This window comes from Martes martes (assembly GCF_963455335.1).
Source record: "Martes martes genome assembly, chromosome: 6".
NCBI lineage: Eukaryota > Metazoa > Chordata > Mammalia > Carnivora > Mustelidae > Martes > Martes martes.
In genome coordinates this window covers 24,600,377-24,625,752 of record NC_137893.1, presented here as the reverse complement: position 1 = coordinate 24,625,752, position 25,376 = coordinate 24,600,377, and the positions used below count along the sequence as shown (strand labels likewise).

The window sequence follows — 25,376 nt, the reverse complement described above, 5'->3', positions numbered from 1 at the left end:
AGTAATGGTCGTCATTTCTAGAAGCAAAACTATTTGAGCATGTATTGCTAGATGAGACAATCTAGGTCAGTGGTTCCCTGTCTGGAGCTCCTAGACACCCCCCCAACCTTTTAAAAAATATTTATTTATTTATTTATTTATTTTAGAAGGTGGTGGGAGAGCAGAGGGAGAGGAGAGAGAGAGAGAATCCCAAGCAGACTCCATGCTGGATGCAGAACCTGGCACAGGGGCTCAATTCCAGGACCCTTAGATCAGGACCTGAGCAGAAACTAAGAGTCGGAGGCTTTACGGACTACACCACCCAAGTGCCTCTGAATTCCCAGATCTCCCCCCCACCAAGATTTTATTTATTTGAGAGAGAAAGAGAGAGAGAATGAGTTGTGGGGAGGGGCAGAGGGAGACAGAGAAGCGCAGGGAGCCCGACACAGAGCTCAATGCCAGGACCCCAAGATCACGACCTGAGCCAAAGGCAGACACTCAACCTACTGAACCACCCAGGTGCCCAAATTCCTAGATCTTTAAGGATTCTCATAGTAGGTAAAGAACTCTTCACAGAGGTGGTACTTTCCCCTTCCCAAATTGTCTAAGGAGTCCTTCATTCACCTCTGGATAAAGGCACATCTGTTAATAAGTATTCAAATTTTCCTTAGCTTCGTACACATTGATAAGATGTGAGAGTATTATCTCAAGGTCATCAGATGTTCAGATTGTCAGTTACAAGTGTACCTAATAAAATGAAAAAAACTGAGTAATTATTAGTTTACCTAATAATTGCTAGTTTACCTAGCAAAAGGATATGAAAGTGGTTGGGAGGCTATCATCACAAAGTCTATCTACACTGCCTGATTTTCTGGCATCTTCTTTCTCTCACCAAGGCATTCTAAGAGAGAATCGCTGTCCATTCTAATACCACATTTAACAGGAGGCCAGAAGAGGTCAGTGGAGAGTAGTGTTAGGTATCCCATCCTCCCACCCACAAGGTACACTTCAGGTCTCTGTCTAGTCCCCCCCACCAACCCCCCTACCCACCACCCAAAAAGAAGAAAACAGAATAAATCATTATACTCAATTTTTTACTTTGCCACAAACACAGATGACTTGAAGGTTGTTGTAATATTTGACTTAAAAAAGAAAAAAAAAAAGGTTTGAAGTAGAAAACAAATTCTTCTGTGTGGCTGTAAAATATAAGTTTTCATACTAAAAAGTTGCTTCAAGAGGACAATGACAATAAAAATGATAATGCCTTGATATTCCTATTTTCTCTGAGATAATAATCCATTATTTCTCAAGAGGTATAAAAATTCCCATTTAAATATACTCAATATCTGATTATTTGTGTTATGGAAAAAAAAAAAAGAGTATGGGATTAATAAGAACTAGAAAGTCCCCATCTTCTAAACTGTTTCTAAAACAAAGAGGAGAACAGAAAAACTAAACATGCTGTTTTGAATGTTTTAAATATGTAAATACAAATTTTTCTTCTCTTTTTATCTTCAGGGAAGTGTAAACTACATAGAAAGCTCTACGCCCATTTAGAGTTGAAGAATTAGAAGGAAAAAGACTCTGGACTTTCAAATAACAATTCTTGTGTCTTTACTTGGCTCTCCTAGGAACTTCCTTCACTAAAGGCCCCCTATCAAGTGTAGGCAGCATCTAAAAGCGAACCTTGGCTAGTCCTTCACAGAGGAGCTACCTTCCCACCAAACTGGAGGTCATGGTTTTGGGCATATTTATTGAGGATAAGTTGGCAATAGCACACCAGGCACAGAGAGAATGTAAACCACAAAAGACTATGTGGTACCTGACTTTAGGGCTTTCTGAATCGAAGAGGGGAATCAGTAAAATGAGAAAATGTTAAGGGAAGAACTAACATAGGTGGCTATGTTCAACATATTACAAAGAGGTCCAGGTTACCTTGCCTACCCCCTCATTATTCCTGAAGAAGATAACGTCTAGCCAAACAAACTTTGCATAAGGTACCTATGAAAATAACAAGCTGACTATGAAACACTGTAGGGGTGTCAAAAAGAACAGGTTTTGCATCATTTAAACCATAAACTGAACTAAAGCCTAATAATTTATTACTATTCCACTGAAATTCCCCCACAATTCTGATTTTTCAGCTTACTGTTTTTGTTAAATTAAAACTGCTCTGGCCTATCTACAAAGAGAGAGAAAAAGTAAAATTCCCATTTAAAAAAAAAATCCTGAACTGAATGTTATAAAATTAAATACAGAAATGCATTTTAAGTGCAAAGACTCCTTCCACTGTTGCCAGTAAACAACTAACAAAGGGGAGTTCAGTAATTTCACAGCCGTATTTTCTCACTCTCCTACACTGAGAACACAGTCGTTTGCATGGCATAATAAGCTGTAAATTATCAACATTTTTACATAGCCTGCTGCAAAGAAAAGTCTGCCAGCTTTCTGCTATATTGGATAGTGTTCAAGTGATTAACTATAGCTTTGGAAAGAAGGGGTGGAAACTTGTTTTGCGTCTCAGTTTGTTGGTTCTCTTATGCACAGCCTCTAAAAATCTGTTACATCATTATTTGCGATGAATATGTAAGTAATTACGGTAGAGTAATAGATGCTCTCTATTTCTGCAGGATGTAAATTACCCATGGACAGCAGCATATCTTGTAGGTGCGTAATTATCCAAGTATTTCCCTGAAACCATGACTCCAATGAGTATGAATTTAGTGGTTTTTTCAATACCAAAATTTGTAGCACTGAGTATTTCAAGATTAATGACCAATGAAATACAGTTTGTTCCTGCTCTATAGGAAATGCTCATTAGACAGAACATCTTCTTAGGGCACAAGTCTGTCTTAGAAAGTGTGGTTCATGTATCAGAGAAAACATACAGTTTCCGGTTTTTCCCAATAGATAAAGAATAAATCTGTGAAAAGAAATGCGGAGTTAAAGAGATGTGGTTTGCAAATGTAAACGTTTTTATTTTTAAATTGTAGAGAGCGATCCATACTCAATCTCAAAACAAAAGGAAATTTTGTCTCAGTAAATCAACCGTAGTTCATGGAGCCCTTGAGTGCCTACCATAATGCGAGGGCTTTGGTGGCCAACGAAAACCTGGTTTCTATCTAACTACACAATTCTGCACCACCAAACATGGAACATAAAAACCTGTTTTTAGTGCTGAGGATGTCAAGATGAGTAAGAAGTATATTTAGGGCACCTTGCTCCAGAGGCCAGGTACAGTAATGGAAAAAGCATGGGTTCTATGGTCAAATGGGGTTTCTTTCTTTCTTTTTCTTTTTTTAAAGATTTTATTTATTTGACGGAGAGAGAGACAGCAAGAGAGGAAACACAAGCAGGGGGAGAGGAGACGGAGAAGCAGACTTCCTGCCGCTGAGCACGGAGCCCGATGTGGGGCTCAATCTCAGGACCCTGGGATCATGACCTGAGTTGAAGGCAGATGCTTAACGACTAAGCCACCCAGGCACCCCTCAAATGGGGTTTCAATCCCAATTCTGCCATTCACTTACACTATAAACTTGTTCAAGTTATTAAATTCCTATAAGCCTGTTGCCCAAGAGAAGCAATTTTTTCTTAACTAATGTCATTAAGATTCAATAAATTAACATTTAAGCACATGGAACTGGTACCAGATATAAAAAAAAAGGTGTTAGCTATAGTAATAATTACTATTTTTCTGTGTTTATCATACTCAACCTTGCACATAGCAGGTGCTCAATAAATGGTTGTTCACTAAATGAATGAATTAGCCAATGAGTGAATGAACAACTCTAGTAGAGGGATGATATAGGAACAGAAATCATTCCAAGACATACAAGAAGTGTCTCAAAGATACAAAATATAACAGAAGGCTCAGTGGAGGCATGCTGGGTTAGACTAAAACACAGGCCCTTACCTCTAGAAGGTACTGTCTAGTGGGAAAACATATACATAAATTAGTCATTACAAAACAGCGTGTTAAGTGTTCTAAAAAACTCATAGAACATTCCCTCTAGGTTCTGGCTTTAATAGAGACATGGCTCTTCCTGGAGTACTGAAAGCCCTATATCTTTGTGAGTGGATATACTTCACTACCTATAAACCACAGGTTGAGGAGCAGCTGAGAGGTGGGGCCAGTACTCTCATTATTTCTTCACCATCTTGAGAAACCCACTGATCCTTCAAACTACTTTCCACCGCCACTCCTCTCCTCTCTTACTCTGTTTTCCTCAGTCTTTGGCATCTCAGCTCAGTTTTGTTGTTCTCCTGGTTGACTTCAATCACATGAACTGCCCATCCCCTAGTTTCTCAATCTACTCAATTCAATCTCCACTACATTCCATTAACCTCACTCTTAGGCACAACTGGAACTTACCTTTCAGGATTATTCTACTTCTAAAATGTTCATTGTGAATCTCCTACTTTCTTTCTACAACCACCTAACCTCTGAGCTCTCTCGCTACATTACTACTCCAACCCCGAATATGAGTCATCAAGACCTCCAGACCTTGATCACTGTTTTCTCCCTAATTTTGGACTCCCTCAGCTTCACTTCCATGCTCATCAAGCCTAAATAATATATTTTTTGGGTTTATTTATTTATTGAGTAATCTCTATCCTCCGGGGGACTTGAACTCAACCCCAAGACCAACAGTCACATGCTCCTCCAACTGAGCCAGCCAGGCAGCCCACACCTAAATAACTTATTAGGTCAAGCATTCCTTTGCACATACCCTTTTCTTGGTGGCAAAGAAAAACCATGATCATGCTTTTACCTTCTCCACTTCTATTCTAGGGCTGCTAGGAATTATTGTGTTAAGGAATTTGTTTTTAATCCTGCAGGGAATGGGACACCAGTGAAGAATTAAGGATATTATATTAAGGATATTAAGGATATTATACTCCACTTACAAACTTTAAAACTTGAGTAAAGGAGGGAATGGGGGAATCTTAATAAAAGAAAATGAAGGGGCTCCTGGGTGGCTCAGTGGGTTAAAGCCTCTGCCTTCGGCTCAAGTCATGATCTCAGGGTCCTGGGATCAAGCCCCACATCAGGCTCCCTGCTGAGTGGGGGGAGTCTGCTTCTCCAGAACTCTCCCTCTGCACTGCCCCCTGCTAGTTCCCCCCCAATAAATTATTTTTTAAAAAATTAAAAATAAAGATTTTAAAAAACGCAGAATTAGACACCAAACATTGGCTTTGACTATGGCTTCTTGCTAGTCAACACAGCCCTTCTTTGAGGAAAAGATTTAAACTTTTTCACCAACACCAAAGCAATTTATGTGGTGTGTTTTTTGCTGTGATGTAGTCAGGCAGGCTAATCTATAGCAAGATATTTATATACAATAAGCGAACTCTCAGCTGAGTAGATTAGTAGCTGAGCCCACCTACTTTTTGTGGTTAATTATACTTGTTTGGTAAGAGGCTGTTCTTATTTTGTGTTTTTCCAACAGCTCTGGTGAAGTAATGACTTGTGATGTACAGTATCCTGAACATAAAGAGCCTTCCCCTTTCTTTTTCAACATATAATTGCTGCATTTGTGCACGCTGTGTAAGTTGAAAATAACAATAAAAAGTTAATGAAGAAAATAAGCACTGGTTGTAATGAATTAGTAATATTGCTAGATTTGTATCTGGAGTTTATTTTTATTGTTGTAAGCAGAATACAATCAATAGGAATATGTAATCAAAATGCACATGCTTTCATCTCTTGAAATCTCTCCGAAAGGAAGCTGAGATATCTTTAGGAAATTATCTTCAAAAGCCTACTCTAAATTCAATTATTCGGCATAACCATTTTAAATCACTGTCAATAAGCACTCCTCATTTTTAAGGTTCTTGTAGTACAAAAAGATGCATTTTTAAATAGGTTTTTATTGCTTTGTAAGTATGAAATATAACTTTCTTTTAATTTTCAAGTTAATTTTAATCATACAAAATAATAGGAATAGATTCTCTTTTCAAAAAAATTAAATGTTCCAAATAAAGCCCCCTTTGATGATTTCTCTATTGCTGTTCCCAAACCTCCTCCCTTCTTACTTCTTCCAACCACTGCCATCATCAGGTGGGTGAGGTTTCTTCCAGACTCTTTTCTAGCATTTACATATGTCCTCTTAAAAAAAAAAAACTATGTTTAATGCTATACACTTCAATATTAATTATTTCACATCAATATAATTGAGAGCCCAAAATGAATATAATCAATGTGTTCTTACTTAAGCCTCATTTCTTTTTTTTTTTTCCCTCAAGATTTATTTACTTGAGAGAGAGAGAGAGAAAGAGTGAGCATGCATAAAGGAAGGGCCAGAGGGAGAGAATCTCAAGCAGACTCCTCTGGAGAGGACCTGGAGGTGGAGGTCAACCTCAGGCCCCGCGAGGTCATGACCTGAGCTGACATCACAAATTGGATGCTGAACCACCTGAGCTACCCAGATGCCCCAATCCCCATTTCGAAGGTATTTTTTGATCAATCTCTAAGGCAAATATGGTTTCTTAATTTTGTTAGGCACTTTTAAGTACCAGACAAATTCTAATATGAGGTATGAAGGTGAAGATGGATAGTCTACTGTTACCACGACTAGACGTCATCAGAAATTAATTCATACCACACTAAAAAGATAATTATGAACTAAAATATTTTCAGTTGAGACCAAGACTTATTCCCTAAATTTAAAGATTTTATAAACAACAAAACTCACTTCTTTTACCATTTTTTAAATTTTCCACTGTTCTCCTTAAATTAAGATTTTATTTGGGCCTCCAAATATTCTACCACCACTTCTGTGACAGCATCCCAACTGACAAACTTCCTCTTAGAGGAGAAAGAAAGCACTGTTAACATGAGTCATTTTATTAAGATGTTTTCTAGATTTAACTTATAGTTATGTTTATAATGCTTTTTTTTGTGATTAGTTCTAAAAGCCCAACAGTGACCTTAGGATATAATGATTAATTTAGCCTTAATCAACTGAATAATACACTGAGTTAAAAAAAAGAATTAGCACAATTTCCAAGAAATTGATGGTGTCTATTTTAAGATTTTATGTATTTATTTGAGAGAGAGAGAGTGAGTAGGAGGAAGAGGGAGAGAGAATCTGAAGCAGACTCCACACTGAGTGCAGAGCCCAGTGCGGGACACAATCCCGTAACTGTGAAATCATGACCTGAGCCAAACCAAGAGTCAGATGCTTAACCAGCTGAGCCACCCAGGTGCCCTAATGGTGTCCATTTTAACAAGGATGGTAAACCTAAGAAAATAAATCATTTTGTTTCACTCCTGCTCTCTTTGTTAAAAAAAAAAAAATCTATACTTTATGCATTTTTATAGTCTACTTGATCTTCTCAAAAAGGGCAAAAGAAAAAGTTCAGGTCAGCCCAGGGACTCTAAGGCCCTCATTCTAATAGCAGGACTAAGCTAACTACCAGCTTTTTGGTAAAAGTGCATTACGAAGTGCATAAGTAAAACATACGTACAGTTAAAAATAATTCAGACCACTGAGGACATAAAATGAATGAAGTCTCTCTCATCCCATTTCCCCCAACCAGTTGCCCCTCCCCAGAGGTGATCACAATTAACTAGCTGTGTCTTTTTCAAAGCATTTTCCATGTGTAGAAAATCCACTGTTCACCCACTCAAGCCCCAGTGGGATCAAACTGTAATATGTTTCTGCATCTTGATTTTTTTTCTTGATTCTTCAAGATCTTTCCAGATCAGGCAAACAGACCTCCTTAATGCTTTTAAACATCCATCTGATACTCCTTTGCGTCAGTAACAACATGGGCTCTCTTGGTGGATGCTTTGATTGTTTCCCTTTTTTGGGGTTGCTGTTCCTGCAAACTACGCTACAAAAAGCATTCTTACACATACATCTTTGAGCATTTATGTTAACACATCAGCAATTTTGCTAAATCAAAGGGTGGTTGAATTAGAGTAAAATTTATAGTTGAAAATGCTATAGCTACCCCAAAGCTGGGCAATGTAGTCTAGCTGAATACTCAGGAAGAAAAGAAAATGTGCTTGGCAAACTTCTTCCAATCTCTTTTATCAGTTAAATAAGAGGTGTTGGGAAATTTCAGGCAACAAAGGTAGAATGAAAATATGTGGTCTGTTTTATAACTGTTAGTTACCAAATTATTTTCTAAGTAACTCTATCAATTAATGTCCCTACTAACAAAGCATTCAAGTGCTTACTTCCTTACACACTCACAAATACTGGGTATCAAACTTTTTAATCTTTGCCAATCTGACAAAGGAAAACAGTGACTGTGTTTTAATTTGTCCATTATGATGAATTCCAGACTTTTCCACCTGTTGTTTACTAACCATCTAAGATTCTTCTTCACTGAACAGCCTGTTCATTTCTTTAGTTCATGTTCGTGTTGTATTATCTTCTTCTGGATTTATAAGATCTTCAACTGATTTGTTTATTAAAAATTGGTCCTTTGGCTTGTATGTTTCTAATATTTTTGTAACTCTGGCATTTTCTTTTGACTTTGTAATTTTTTCAACTTATGTGCAGTCAAATGTATTTTTTGTTTATAGCTTCAGGGTTCTGGAACCTTTTAGGAAGGTCATCCTTCCTTGAAGATTAAATGATAATAAAAATTTAGAAAATAATAATTTAAAATTATTATTATTAATCAGCCATGATCTTAGAGTTACTGACTGCCATCTACATGTTAGGAATATGCTGCGTGCCGGGTAACATGGAGAAAATAGATCATCTGAACTATGTTTCATAGCACACAAAGTACACAGTCTTCTGTTATCAGTATTACAAATAAACACAGAAAATGATCAGCCCATGATTTTATTTTCTTACTCATCAGCTCACTTGTTACCCAGAAGCAATACTGTCACCACACTGGCTCCCCAACAGCAGGTCATTCTCCTCCCTCTGGAAATGGGAATTGAGGGCAACATAAACTCAGAAGAGTCTAAAACCAGTAAAATGTCAAGCCATAGAGATGCCAGAATGGAAGCTGTGGATAACAGAGGTGAGCAAATAAAATGCAGCGAAAGAAGGAATTAGGTCAAAATATAAAGCAAATAAACTTATAAAAATTAAAAAAAAATTTTTTTTTTTAAATTTTAAAAAAATTTAAAAAAAATTTTAAAAAATTTAGGGGCGCCTCAGTGGCTTAGTCGGTTAGGCACCTGGCTCTGTGATTCCCACTGAGGTCATGACCTGAGTTCTGGCTGAGGGTCCACAGAAGGCTCTGTGCTCAGCAGGGAGTCGGCTTGAGTATTCTCTCTCCCCCTCTCCCTCTGCCCCTCCCCCACTCTCTCTCTCTCAAATAAATAAAACTTTAAAAATAAGATAAAATTAAAAGATGAAAAAATTTAGTAGATCTTCTGCAGTACTATGTGTGTTATTTTTTGTATTTTTCAATGATATTCCACTAATACTTTTTTCCTTTGAAATGTCACTTTACATGCTAATTATGTTGAAAATTTGAGACGTTTTCATGCTCCATGAAGAGTACTTTAGAGTTGGCTTTACAGCTCACGTCCTGAGCTGGAAGTGTCAAAGGACATAATAAGGTACAGTCACTGTGAGACACAGTCCATGTTAAACTACTACTGTAAAATGTGTGATTCCAAATGTGTATTTTGTTTGGCCTACTACATTTATGCTCTATGGAGGTTCGGCCGTGCAAAGGTTCTCGTTTCAATCTCTTCTACCAGAGTTAACAAAAGATGTTGGGAAATTTCAGGCAATGAAGGTAGAATGAAAACATGTGGTCTGTTTATAACAGTTAGTTAGACAAGAAATAACTGAATCAATTCTTGCTAAAACAACTGAGAAAGCTGAAGTATTCGTAAAGAAAATTCACCTAAGTTTCTTTAAACTTAATAATTACGTTACATTAGAGATATCGATACTTTGTAATATCATGTTTTATATATTGTAATGATTTTTTTGTACATAAGATAAAAATATTCTATCCTTAAGATAGTAGGAAGTTATAAATTTATCTTCTTAGGAGTGGCTATGGATACCTGGCAATTTGGTAATACTCTCAAAGATTAATTTTTTTATTATTGAAATATAGCTGACATATAATGTTGTATTAGTTTTAGGGGTGCAATGGTGATGTGACAATTCCATACATTACTCAGTGCTCACCACAATCAGTATAGTCACCATCTGTCACTATACAACATTATAGTGTTACTTTTTTGATTGATCACTTTTGCAACCAATTTTTTGAAAGCCAGGATTGGAGGAATAAAACCGAAGTCCACAGCCTTGTTGGCAAAAGGCTATGGTAGATGTTTATAGTGCAGTTTTATAAATGCAGTTCTACTACCTGTTTTTCAAAATGTAGTTATTACATTTTAGCCTCACTTCTGCCTCTCTTGGCCATTAAATGATACATTTCCTAAGCATATCCACAGGTTACATCCATCATTTATATCCTTAGGCCAAACAAAAGAGGTCACCTAACTCACTTTTGGTCCCTCAGGTAATTTACTCAGGTCCCATGATCTGACCTCAAAGTCAAGTTTATGAGAGAAAAACACAAACAATGTAAATCCCAGAAGTTTGGAGGTGAATTAAAAAGCCCCCAAGTCAGTACTTCCCCCAAATGTTAAATAATTCACTGTGGCATTATAGATACAAGCCTCCAGCGAAAGTTACACTTGAACAATTAAGGAAGCAAGAGCCAAACAAATGACTTCAAGGGTAGAGAAACAAATTAATGGTTTCTCATAGTACTGTGCCAAATTACATTTTCACATTAACAAGTGTGTAAAACACCCAAGCATCACCAACGACTTACTAGATTAAGTTTGATTATAGAAAATAGGTTGGAACAACACACCAGGATTATCTGCTAAACATACTCATGGATTCTATACACTTGGGTGTGAAACCCATTTATATTATTTATAAAGTTTTTATACTCATAATGTACCACCTACTCTTTTGTAAAGTTTTTTAAATAATTGTTCATGTTACAATAATCATCTGTCACATGTGTTATATTCCTCTGAAGGATCAGAAGGTGATGCAACTGTTTCTTAGTGGCTAGATGCGAAATTCAAAACACAAGATCACATCACAGTGCCCTGTCCACATACAGATATCACCACCTGCCTAGTAGAAAGGGGGTGCACTTTAGAGTAAAGTAGGATTTACATGCCAACTTTATCACTTTCCAACTAGAAGATTTTAGATAGTTCTTAACCTCAGTCTTAGCTTCTTTTACTGCAAAATGGGGACAATTCATTTGTGCAAATATTTATGGAACACCTTTGCATCACATAGTACTTTCCAAGGGTTATTTTTATTTTAGGATGAGAGATAATAAAACATAGCTGGTCTTCATTAAAGATATGTACAGTCACCCAATTGCAAAAGCAGAGGCCCGACCAATCAAATAGGATCAAAGTGGCAGACTGAAAATCAACAGAGTTCCTAAAGGAAACAAAGATACATGGGATACAAGGTGCTATGGAGTCCCCTTTGCTTTCCAGGGATTAACAACATTATTGGTATTCATTACAGATCTTTATGTATTTTCTCTGGTTAATTCAACTAAACTCAATCAAGAGCTCTCTACAAAATTCCTAAGGTAAAGTTTTGAGCTCTAATTCAGATAGCCTGGGGGAAGGATGTAGATGTATAAAAGATCTGCCAACTTACTTTCCATTCAGACATTTTTCAAAGACATGCTTACAAGAAGAAGATCCTTTTTGGCATATTAATTTAATGGATAGCCTAACCTATATGTGAAATAAATTCTCTGAATCAGACTAGAAAAGCAGAATGGAATCAAGAAAAAAAAAACATGAAATTTGGAAGGAAAAGAACTATAGTTGGATCCTCAACTTGTCTCATTTGCCAGTTGGGCCACCTTGAAAAAAAATCTCGAGATTTTTGAATCTCAGTTTGCTCAAGAGTAAAATAAGTATAATGACAACTCTTATCTATAGCATTTTGGTAAGGATCAAATGAGATAACTAATAAAAATGATCAATAACCTATAAAACGTTAAACAAATACAAATTATTTCACAGTGAGTAGGGACTGAAAACAATCCCAGGTATCCCTTCTGGTGAAGATACTTGCATGGATAAACAGCAAAATGTCTGCAAAATTATCCTGGCTGGAGGAGGGGTCCAGCAGTGGTAATTCTGATTGTTTGTTAATGAGGAAAGATCATTCGGCTTCATACCTGGTAAGCAGTAGTCATCTCTAAATATTATCTAAGAAAAAAATGTATGGATAGGACTAGTAGGGGGAAAAAAAACAAAACTAAGGTATGGGTCAATTTTTAAAGTAAATCCATGAGATACAGTAGCCATAAGTCAAACTTCCCAGAAATGCTTCTTTCTGTGAGGAAAGTTTCCTTGTCACCTATGTTTCTGGAGTGGTTTTAATTTCATGTGCCAAAGTCCACCTGCAGGGGCTACAGAGAGGCTCTAGGGAGGCTTTTAATACAATGTCAAGTGCAATAAATACTAAATTTAAAAAAAGTTATTACTGATACACTGTTACTAAAAAATACAAAGTGATTGTTTAATGCAATGATTTTTAAAAAAATAGAACTGAAAATTTTAAGTATGTTTTATGTGAAGCAAAAATGACTCATACTCACACATTTGTTTTTTAGTCTAAATGTGTAGGAGAAAAAGTTTTTTATTCTAGTAAGTTTAGTTAAAAACCTTTTCACCATAAAAATAAGCATAATAAAATGATATGGCACTGAAGTACATTAGTTCTCCTAAAATGATAGTTGCAACATTATTTTATAGTTAGGTATCATTTTCAGTAGCTTTAAAAATCACAAATCCTGGACTATGTCTCTGTAGAGAAATACCATGATGGTGAAGGAAGGATAGTCACGAATAAAAAATTTTAAATGGCTAGAACAGAAATAAAAGTTTTCAACACAAATGTATAGGGAATTTTACCAGTTATGCATGGAGCTGCTAAAGTCTATTAGATTTGTTAAGAATGATAAAAATACATTTAAGAAAGAGGGGGGTGCCTGGCTGGCTGAGTCGGAAGAGTGTGCGACTCTTGGTCTTGGGGTCATGAGTTCGAGCCCCACACTGGGTGTAGAGATTGCTAAATAAATAAGTTAGTAAACATAAAAAATAAAAATAAAAATACATTTTTAACCATACAAAATATGTTAATCTATCCGTGAATCAGAGAATGACAAAGAACTAAACAGTGAGCTCCACTGACGACTGTTTCAGTAAAAGGAAACACAATTTAGAAAACCAGGTCAAAAGACTAAGTTCTTCTTACCATGAATAGATCCCACTGACCATGTCATAGTTCTGACACGAAGCGTTTGTGCTGCTGGGCCCAGCTGCTTTAGAAATAAGTAGTACCACCAAGCCCCTCAACTGGAGGTTGTGCCGGCTATCGTGTACAAGCCCCCTGCCAACAGAGAAAGGAGAGGATTAATATACTCCTACACAATCAGCCACATCAAGTTAGGAAGTTGCTACTCTTCACCAGACTTCCAAATCAGAGAATGGGACTCAGCGGAAAGAAACAGAAGCAGGGGAAGAAAGAGCTAATACAGCAGAAAGCAGTGAGTTCAGGAAACGACCAGGGAAACCCGTGGCTGGCATTAAAAGTGACAGTCTCCGATTGTGACGCCTAATGATCTGGCTTCTTCGACTCTTTCTGGGTTTTTCTATGGTCTGGACGTCCACCTCACAATCTCAACTGTTTGCTCAACCCATAGTTTTAAACTGCTCTACGGTAGCTATTAGCAACTGAAATACAAATTATATGGCTTGGGTGAAGTGATATTATTTGGTGATGATGGTGCTAAGGGAGAGTGGTAAAAAATGATTTCTGTTTTCACAGGTAGAGAAGATGATCAGAGAATTAAAGTGACAAATCCAAATGACTTAAAAATTTATTGGATAAGTAAAATGGAATGTATGCCATCAGCAAGTCTTGCCATTTTCTATTATTTATGGAAAGCATTATCATTCTAGACAACAATATGGCTTTAACTTAGCATGTCATTTTATTTTTGTGATGAGTATTGAATTTTCATAATTTCTAGTATAACTAAGGCCAGGAATACATTGGTTTTTTTTTCCCTCAAATATTGTAAATGGTTGTCATATAAGAACTAAATGGCAACATAGGAAGAGAGAAAGAAAGAAAGAAAGAAGAAAACTATGGGCAATACATTATAATAAATTAATATTTAGAACTATGCTCATGAGCACTAATCAAATAGATATTATGTATACGTACATAAATAATACACAAATATAGTTCTTGAGTGTTGTGGAAAAAAGTATTAAAATTGTATTATACTTCATTAAATTATTAAATCCTCTTTGGTAAATGTTGAACAAAGAATTAATTTAAATTAATTAAGTTAAACGTAGCCAAAATTAATGAGTTAGTTCATTACTTAAGAAAAATCTTTGCCCCTCATGCCTCCAAACAGAAATTTTAAAAAGGGCCCCTTTGTAACCTTCCTGGTTTCAAAATAAGGCAGATCTTCAGGCTTTCTGCAAAGGAACAGATATAGTAGCTCTTTCGCTAATTATACTTCCCCCTCAATCCAGTAAGTGATCGTCAGCAAGTTTGAGGAGTTAGTAATTTTTAAAGAGAAGTTCTAATTTCCTAGGAAAAAGAAGCTAATTTATAGTAATTAAGTTATATCACAACAGAAACAAATAATCATCAGAAATATCCAAAGCTTCTCATTGTCATGTAGCTCTCCACTTAAATCCTGTAGACCCAAACGGCAGGGAGGCTGGGAAGCACCGTATTTTATAATAAGTAAATATAAAGTGGGAGCAGGAACACTTCCTAAGTTTTCTGCTTTGAATTACAAATTTTAACTTAGGCTGCTAGATCCTTATTAATGCACTGCCTAAGGTGAATCTTTATTCTTTCCTTTTAAGATAATAATATTATGGAAAAGGTCTGAACTGGCTCTTAACTGGAGAAAGGGAAAAGAGGAAGGTGAGGCTGTATTGTGTGTGCTTGTGTTTTGGGGGTTGAACCTGGGGAGGGATGAAGGATATAATAACACAGTAAGACCTCCAAGAGGGTGAGAAACTGGAGAAAAGTCTGACTACATCACGCTAATGAAACAGCTCTGGCAACAGTTTTGATGCCTTCCTCAAAGTTCTCAGAGATGGAACCTTCCACAGGAGACACAAACACAAATGAAGAAGAAAGAAGAAAGTGGGAAGAAGAAAGAAAGGGGGGGGGAGGAGGAAGAAGAAGAAGAACGGCAACAAATACTCATATAGTGCTTCATATATGCCAGGAACTGTTCTAAGGGTTTACTATATATTAACTAAATTAATTCACAAAAACTCTAAGAGGAAAGTACCACAATTACCCCAATATTGCAGATGAATGAGGAAGAATGAGGCACTCAGAGAAGTTAAGCAACTTGCTCACAGCGGGTAGGCAGTAGAGCCTTGACAAAGCCAAGATCTGAATCCAGGCCAACTGACTCTAGAATCTATATACACTCTTTTTAGAAAAAAAATTTTTTTTGAGATTTTGTTTATTTGAGAGGGAGAGAATGAGAGAGAGATTGAGAACACGAGAGGGGGAAGGTCAGAGGGAGAAGCAGACTCTCCACTAAGCAGGGAGCCCGATGCGGGACTGGATCCTGGGACTCCGGAATCATGACCTGAGCCGAAGGCAGTCACTCAACCAACTGAGCCACCCAGACCCCTAGAATCTATATACACTCTTAACCATTATGCTTTCATGACTCTCCAATCTGCTTCATCTCATGTACAAAATTATTTGCTAATAATGAGAAGACTGTAGCTTTAGAAACAGGTTTAAAAAAAAAAAACAAAAACACTCCTTCTCCCATTCACTAGCTATAGGACTCGGAGACTGTTACCTCCACTATAAAATGAGGCTGACGATGTCTACTTTTCATCGTCATCTCATGGAAGAAGCAACAAGAAGAAAGTATCTAATACCGTGGAAGCATGTGGTAGGTGATCACATAATCAGAAAATTACATTCGCTGTCCTTATTACTTTTTTGCCACCTATTTTTTTTCTCAACTCATACTTTTTCTTTCTTCTAATCCATTTCTCCTCCTGTCTCTCAAAGTCTAGCCCACTCCACGGGCATACATAATCGTCTATAAATCTCCTCTCCTACCTCCCAAAATAACAAAAGTCGAGGAATTCTTCCCCCACCCCCTGCAAACTTCATCATGCATCAGTGAAACACTTGCCACTTCAAGAAAGCATTCTGAAAAGGTCAGGAAGAGAAACCGTAGTGGACTGGCTGACAGAAACCAAGGGAAGAGTCAGAAAAGCCCACCTTCTGACAGTGGTTAACGACCCGGAGAAGGGCTTAACAGCTTAAGTAAATTAAAAAACTGCTTCCAAACACCACTTCTTTAAATTCACTTCATTAACACCCTTAAAAAAAAAGCACCAAGATAAACTGATAATGTCTGCAGCTCAAAAATTAGCTCACAACCAAACAAGAATAAGAACTTTTGCTTCTGAGCATAAAAAAATCCCTGGGATTCTATAATACAGAGATACTAGTTCTCATCTAGATCAGGCTGTACTCTGCCTGAAACAGCATGAGTTCCTCTCAGTGCCTCTCTACAGGAGGGACACTGATGAGCCAGAGCATGGCTAGAAGATGGTGAATTCCTCTAGTGCCACATGCATGCCTGTAGAAAAAGCTCTGGATGCTAGCTTAGAGAATAGTTAGGTTGGTGTTCTCAAATTTATCCAGGCAAAGACGCAGTGAATGCTTACAGCATGTTATGCATGGTGTACCAACAGGAAGGAGGGCCTGATGGTGAGCGCTGGTGAGCTGTGGTCTCCCTTCTGATGGATAAATAGAGTCTGGATTAAAAATCCCAATAAAATGTGGCATGAGCTACTTTGTGGGATGAACAAGGGCTGTGGGAGCACAGAGAAGGGGTCACCAACATAAATGGGGGTGGAGAGGGGTGAAGGAGACTTCCTGAGACTTAAGGATGAGGAGGCAGTAGCCAGGGGAGCTAAAGCTGGAAGGGGAAGCGAAGGGGGAAAAAAGGGGGTCCCAAAGAAGAAACAGTATAGGTGAAGGTTTGGAGGACAGACGGGGGCACAGCTATTTCCAGAACCAACATGGCAGGAGCACAGCGTGTGAGGGGAAGAGTTGGGAGAACGAAAGCTGGCGGAAGGCACGAGAGGGGTCTATTTGTCTGAAAGGGCTCCATCTGGGTAGGAGACAGAACTACTGTTGAAACTGACACAAATGGATAGAAAATATGAAAACAGAGCAGGCCAATACTGATTCAACATGATTAAAAAAAAAAAAAAAGCAGCCTCTGGTGATGCTGAGTGCCGTTAACAGAGACATTCGGGAAACTGCACAGCTCCTGACATATACACCTGGACTATTTGACATTTGAAGTTTCTTCTTCCTCTGGGATTCTTCATGATCTCACCTCACTTATTTAATTATCCAATACTCTACAGTATGTATAAGAGGCCCCCAAATTGGAAGAATCCTTTATTGTCATCAAAATTAGAATGTCATGAATGAAACCAATATTAATACCTTGAAATCTTATTTACTGAAGTTCTACAGAATTGTGTTCCTTTTAACTCATGTCAACTAAAACGTCATCATTCATTCATTCAACTAATTCAGACTGGACACCGTCCATAAATTAGGCACTGTGTGAGGCACAGACACAATGGCGAGCAAAACCAGGCATGGAGCTTGTGGAACTTGCAGGCTAGTGGAAGAGACTGGAAATAATGGAAGAATCACAGAGAAATGCAAAATTACAATGGCAGTAAATGCCACAAAGGAAAAAGATGATACTGGGAGGGTTTATAAAAGGGGAACTGACCTAGCGAGCAAAGTCAGAGGCTTCCATGAGGAGGTGATGGCTAAGCTGATACCCAAAGGCAGAAGAGATATAAAAGAGGTCAGTGGGATAGGAACAGACAAGAGGAGTGCAACACAAAACCAGGCATACGTGAGGCTGAGAGCACCGTATGAAATGAAGCTGGAGACAGATGGGACTAGACCACACAGGTTAAGCAGGCCACATGAAGACTTTTGCTCTTTATCCAAAGAGCGGTGAGAAGCCATTATAGTTTTTATTAAGCAGCAGGTGACATAATCAGATATTTAAAAAACAAAACAAAACAAAATTTTATCATCAGTGGAAAAATGACTTGGGTGGAGAGGAAGGAGGAAAACAAAGTGGGTATGAGGAGCCATGTTAGGAGGCTTTTACAGTAGTCAATGAGAAATACGGGGGTAGAAATATGGGGGTGGACAAGTGAGAGAGGTACCAAATCTAAAGTAATATTGCAATTCAATTTAAATTGATGGTGGATACTATGTAGTCCTGGAAAATTAGCCAATATGGATAGAGCACTAATTTCAAATAATATCATCCTGAAAAATCTGTAGCTGAATTTGGGGGCAGGGTAGGAAGGAACTTGGTCCCCTCTAAAATTCTGCTCTAGATCTACAACAGATAGAGAGAACACACACTAATATTCTAATAGCTACACCATTTTGTGATGGACATAAGGATTGAATAGGTGAAACTTTGTGCAACCCAGCTCTGTATCCTTCTCACATTATGGTTTTATGGCTAACTGCATCATCATATCTTTCCGCAGCTACTACCTTCCTTTCAGTTCTGTATTTCAAATCCTCAAATCATAGCTATGCCCCCCCACCTCTTTTTTGAGGGGGAGAGAGAGACTGAGAGAGGGGGAGAGAAAGAGACAATCTTAAGCAGCCTCCCTGCCCAGCACAGAGCCCGATGCAGGGATTGATCTCACTGCCCAGAGATCATGACCTGGGCCAAAGTCAAGAGTCAGACGCTTAATGGACTAAGCCACCCAGGCGCCCCTGACACCTTTCCCTGTAGCCTCTCAAATTCCATTTCTTCAACATATATGTACCAAACATGAGAGGCATACAAAGAAATAAGTGATATAATTAAAGAATTATAATAATAGGCTCAAATATGTTTAAGCTGAATAATAACAAGCAACAGACACCAAAGGTGGTAGAGTAACAAAAAGCTATCAGTACACAGAAGAAGAAAGAAAACTGTTTCTTGCTAGAGGTGCTCCTGACAGTAGAGGTAACATTCAGATGGAGCCTGAGAGTTGGTCAGACTTCCCCGAGCAGAGAAAGGAGGCAGGACTGGAATGGGGTTAATGGGATGGAAAGAGCGGTATCTGAGGAGAAAAAAGACAGGTTATGCACGCTAAGAAGGTGGAAGAATGAGGAGCAGGTTCCGGAGCTGTGGGGGCTACCCACCGGGCAATATGTGAAGGCAAACAAGCCCAGAAAAGAGACAGCTTAAAGAATGAAGGGCTTTGGGAGTCAGGTTCGGAGGTGGGACTTTAGTCTGCAGGCAATCTGAAGGCATGGATGGTTTGTCAGCAAGGGAGTAATGTGATCAGAGCTAAAGACTAAAACTGTTACTCTGGGCCTAATATTGTTACTCTGGCAGTAGCTCGTTGGGTGCGATGGAAAGGACAGGGAAGATTAGTTCGGAGTAGCTTCTTCCAATAGTCCAGGTGGGAGATAATGAGCGCCTCAATTAGGGCAGTGGCAGCAGCGATGGAAAAGAAGAGCTGAATGATGGCCGCAGCATGGACATGGAACAGGCTAGTCTGGCCAGCTGACTGCATGAGGGGAGTGAAGGAAAGATAAGGGATGAATGTGAGGTTCAAACCTGTTTCCTGGAGATGATGATGCTAGCATTCATGGGGATTGGAAGAAAAAAGAGAGCTAATGGGGAATTAATGAGCTCAGTTTTGGACATGTTAACTTTGAATGCAAGAAAGACTTCCAGATGGAGATGCCCAGCAGGTAGCTGGAAGTGCTGTGGCTACAGATTTGGGAAGCATCTTCGAAGAGGTGATGGCTGAATTAGTAGGAATTGATGGATGAATTTTTGAGAAGAGAAAAGAGGGAAGGGAAGGGATGAGGGGGGAAAAGGAATCTTGGAGAATTCCTTTACTTAGGGGACAGAGGAAGGATGAGTAACCAACATGAAGGAACACAGTGGGTCCACAAACAAATAAAAGGGGTCTCCGCAGATACCCAGAAAGAAGTGTGAATAAGCATGCACAATGGAGGCCATTTTGGACCCCAAAGCCTAGGCTCACTCACGCTTTAGGGCCTTGCTATTTAATTATTGGATCACAGGTACTATATACCTCACAAGCCTGTGAAAACCTTGAAGATACTTAGGCTTGCCATCTTTGGATGCCCTGCACCTAGCAGAGTAACTGACATAGAGAAGGTCTCCAAAAAAAAAAAATGCAAGATGAGAGAATAAATAGGTTCAAGAAGTAGAACAGCAGATTCTCCATCTCACACATCCCACCCAAACAGCCCCACTACTATTCCCGACTTTCCTCATCTCTTCTGTTCTCCATTTGCCACATTGAGCCAGTCAGCTCTGCGTCTTAAGTCCCTCTTCCTAAATCAGAGTATATTCTTTAAAAGCGACAGCCACACAGGAGAAAAGCCCCAACACACTCTAAAAAACAGGCTGAGATTTTAATGCTACACTGGAAAGTTACCATATATGAGAATTATACCACATTAAAGGATCGACTCCTTAAGTTTTAAATAGAGAGAACTCAATATACTGGAGTGTTTATGTGTTTTGTTTCCTCATTTAGGAGAAGTGAATGAATTCACTGCTGCATCAGTGCCCGTGAGAGAAGGCTGTCCTCACTTTGAACAGAAGGTAGGGATTAGTTCCAGATGGAGAGTTGAGGTAGGATGGCAGAACTGGGGCACGAGAGAAAACTTTTGAGATGTATGCTCAAGAGTTCAGAATTCTAACTTATGCCATGATCCAAATCACAATCCTCTGGTACATTTATAGTCAAATATTAAGGAAAGAGTTTACCACATACAAAGAAGGGACCATCACCTTTGGGGCGCCTGGGTGGCTCAATGGGTTAAAGCCTCTGCCTTCGGCTCAGGTCATGATCCCAGGATCCTGGGATCGAGCCCCGCATCAGGCTCTCTGCTCAGCAGGGAGCCTGCTTCCTCCAATCTCTCTGCCTGCCTCTCTGCCTACTTGTGATCTCTGTCTCTGTCGAAATAAATAAAATCTTTAAAAAAAAAAAAAACAAAAAACACAAAAAAGGGACCATCACTTTTTTTTAAAATTTTATTTATTTATTTTTTACACACAGAGATCACAAGGAGGCAGAGAGACAGGCAGAGAGAGAGGAAGGGAAGCAGGCTCCCTGCCAAGCAGAGAGCCCGATGTGGGGCTCGATCCCAGGACCCTGAGACCATGACCCGAGCCGAAGGCAGAGGCCTTAAGCCACTGAGCCACCCAGGCGCCCCGGGACCATCACTTTTGAGTCAGCTCAAAGTGCCTCGAAATAAAACTAAAGGCAAAAGAATCGGTACTGCTCAGACCCCCACAATAAGAACTCCCTCCGATGCTAACACCTACAGCTACAGAGCTTTACTATTTTATTACGCCACTTTAAATATATCCAATTCCAATAAGTCAATCCAAACAATGTAAGCACCAAAGATAAATGTCAAAACTAACATACATGAGGTGGGTTGATTGAGAAGATTCCTAATAGCGCTTTAGGACAGTGACTGCAACTCCTAGACACAATTTTTTAAGGTTTATATACAGAAAACTGAGATGTCAGGATCGCCTGCAATGTGCACAGTTTTTGCTAAAGAAGCATTAGAAATACTCTGATTTTTTCTCATTTTTTTGAATGCTGACTACAACCTGCAAAATTGATTTTGTACTAATGAGTTGCAACCCACAGTTTTTTGGGGAAAAATAGTGTTTTGAGTCATGTAAAGTATGTAATATATAAAGTCAAAAGAACTGGAAGCATAATGTAAAATTAATTAAGTAGGAATAGAATTATCACCATTTAAAAACAAAAAAATCTGTCCATATACTAAAACAAATTTAGTGTTGCAAGAAACCATTGAAACTTTTTTAATGACATGGAAAAATACTTAAAATGTTAAATGAAGATAGAATATAAAACTGTATACATAGTATCTCAATTATGTTTCAATATATGCACATATATATGCATATAAACAAGGCCAAGGACAAAAACTAGAAAAAAATATGGCAAACATCAACGTTTTAAATCTGGGTATCATTATATAGGTGTTCCATATACAAAGTGTCTTTGTATTTTTCTGTACGTTTAAAATATTGTTTAAGAAATGAAAAGGAACAAGATAGGAAGCAAATACCCCTATATGATAATAAGCGTTAATCAACAGATTTTTAGATTAAGGGTGATTTATTTCCTAAAATGCGTAAGAGCACAGATCTCTTTTTAAGTCTGGAGAAAAAAAGTACTGTATTTTAAGAATAACAGAATTTTAAGAAGGCAGATGACTTACTATATTATAGTTGTGTTTCTCATCTCAAGAAAAAAATTTAACCCACATTTATGAACCCCAGAGTCCCATGTTGGGTTCTCATATTTCACCTTTAATTTCTCTAAGATTTAGACACAATGCCAATGTCTAAACGATATCAAAGAAGTGCTGTTAAAAAAATACATAATTAGTAATTCAATGACAGTAATATTACTCAGTTGTAAAAGAAAAAAATTAACACTCATGAAAATTGTTTTAAAGCACTATAATTTGAGGGAGACTAAAAATAGTCTGCATGTCACAGATTTTTATACAAAATTAGCAGAAGAACTAGAAGTTAATTTCCATTGACAAAATGACCCAAATTGTATTATTCCTGCTATATCCATCCTGAGACTAAACTGCCCTAGACTTGAAACAACTTTAGGGCCTGGGGTGACCAGCCCTTAGAATCTGGGAGCTGTGGCAGTCACTGACATGGCTCGAGGGCCACATGCACATCCCACCTGAATTAAATCCCTGAGGGACATCAGGGCCACGGAACTGCCTTACCAAAGCCCTCCCAAAGCTGCAATTAGGTTTGATAGGCATGTGGCAGGAGACAGGTGCTGGGGGAAAAAAAAGGAAGTAAGAGAGAAGAGAAAAGTAGAATGGGGGTGAGGCATAGGGGTTGTTGAGCAGGGCGTGGAAACCAAGCCAGGAGCTTTTCAGAAATGATTATTAACATGATACATGATTGAAATAAAAAAGAAGTATAAAATAATGCCATAACTGATCAAGTCTGCAGCAACATGTAAGCTGGCCAGCCACCTTAGAATTAAACCATACCACCAGGAAACAAACAAACAAACAAAAAACCCCATGAAGACTTTCGTACTCAAATGATAACTGAAGATTTAAAAATATGAATGTAGAAAATTAGGACCCATTTAAAAAAATAGTATTTTGATCACACTGAAAACTCTGTTAAAATTATCTCATACAATAATTTTTATATACAGACCTCTTTTGTTCACATTTTTAAAAAGCACTTTAGTGTTGAAGCAAAGGGGTAGGAAAATTGAGTGCTGGAACACAGGCATCATTACACTCCACAGACACACCACACTCCCACCACCACTCATACGGGGCCCCCAGCTAAGAGCTGGTGCTGTGAATTACACCTCCTACTACCACCATCCGTCTGCACAGGGAATAAATCAACCAAACATGAATGAGTGTTCCCTTAATGCTCAGTGCTTTTCTCAACTTGCAGTCCTGATTTCCATAGACTCTGCCACTCAAAAAAAACTGCTCTCAGATTAATCTTCCATAATTTTGTACGGTTTTACTAGGCTAGTATATAAGCACAGGATTTTTTTTTTTAATTCAAAAAGAATCTCTTTAGGGGAAAAAAGACTGTTTTAACATAATACCCAATTTTGCTTAGTACCTGGGGGTCTGAGTCCTATTAGCTAATGAAGGTGGTCCAACAGTGCAAAATTTAGAATATTTGCTTGAGAACAAGTTGGAAAAGATGAAAAGGTAAAAGGTCATTCAGCTGGCTTTTACATAACACGAAGAGGTGAAGCCAAAAATAAAGATACGAAAGCAGATGGGAGAAGCCAGTAAAGATAAGCAAGTTGGAAAAAAATGATGAAACACCTTACAGATTAAGAGCTAATACATTAAGGGCAAATTGGGATGAGGGCTGGGGGTGCAGCAAAGTCAAATGCTAGCATGGATTTTGGCAGGAGAAAAGACTTTTCTAAAAATGGAGAGAAAAGCAATCAAAATCTAAAACCATATTGTTACAACACGATGGTTCAGAAATCAAGTGCAAAATTTTTAGGAACATCTTTTCTTCTTCCAAAATCAACAATGAAGTCAAGGTACAGAAAACCAAACCATGGGAGAATTAGAAGTGACAGGCGGCGGGACACAGACTGCCTGTGTTCATCTTTCACAGAATTTCCACAAGAGAAAAGACCTGATGACTGGCTAAGTTCAAACCTGTTAGTTCTCATAATCGCAAATATTGCCACCCAATAACATTAAGACCTTATAAATACTTAAAATAATCACAAGGGCACCTGGCTGGCTCAGTCGGTGGAGAGTGTGCAATACTTCATGGTGACTTCAAGCCCAACGTTGGGGGTAGAGATTACTTTAAAAATAATAATAGGGGCGCCTGGGTGGCTCAGTGAGTTAACCCTCTGCCTTTAGCTCAGGTCATGATCTCAGGGACCTGGGATCGAGCCCTGCGTCAGGCGCTCTGCTCAGCAGGGAGCCCGCTTCCCCCTCTCTCTCTGCCTGCCTCTCTGCATGAATCTTGAATGAATGAATGAATGAATGAATGAATGAATAAGCAAGCCACTAACAGAGGTAGAAAAGGGGAAAGACTACTATGGTAGTGGCATCTTCCAAATTCTGTGTGTCAAGAGGAAAACAGAATTCGATTTTTTATAGTTTCATTCACATGTTATTCATTACTAGGAATGGCACCTACTGAATGAAGAGAGGGATGGCTTGGGATAAATTACACACACAGATTATTCTAGGCAATCTGATAATCAGATAACAATAACACTTGCTGTACTCTATAAGGTCACAAGGCTCTGGGAAGAAATCTCTCACTTATTAGACTGTCACCAAGCTTCCTTCGGGTAGACTGACTGTCTCATCTACCTTCTTCTATCCCCAGGCCTTCATGGGTGTTCACTCATCTAACCTGACAACCATCCTGTGAGATGGTAGTTTTCTTCATTTTATAATGAGGATACTGAGACTCACAGTTTATTTTCTGTCAGTGATTATCACTGATGCACTACATAGTTGTGTTCATTAATTTCAGTTATTTGTCTTCCTTGACTAGAACGTAAGCATGTTACAACATATTTACTTTTCCACAGTCGTATCTCCACTGCTTAGAATAGTGCCTGGCACACACAGACATTCAATAAATACTGAATGAATTAATTAATAAGGTAACCTGCCCAAGATTATACAACCAATACGTGAGAGACCTGGGGCTCAATTCAG

The 25,376-nt window shown here is 38.3% G+C and overlaps 1 protein-coding gene across 5 annotated transcripts in view; it reads right to left on the bottom strand.

Moving 5' to 3' along the window:
• PDSS2 (decaprenyl diphosphate synthase subunit 2) overlaps positions 1-25,376 on the bottom strand; it is a 270,703-nt gene that overhangs the window by 143,056 nt on the left and 102,271 nt on the right. For all 5 annotated transcript variants that reach the window (XM_080805612.1, XM_080805613.1, XM_080805611.1 and 2 more), the window contains exon 2: positions 13,245-13,379. In XM_080805612.1, the coding sequence (XP_080661738.1) occupies positions 13,245-13,379 (135 nt within the window). The remainder of the gene's footprint in view (positions 1-13,244; positions 13,380-25,376) is intronic.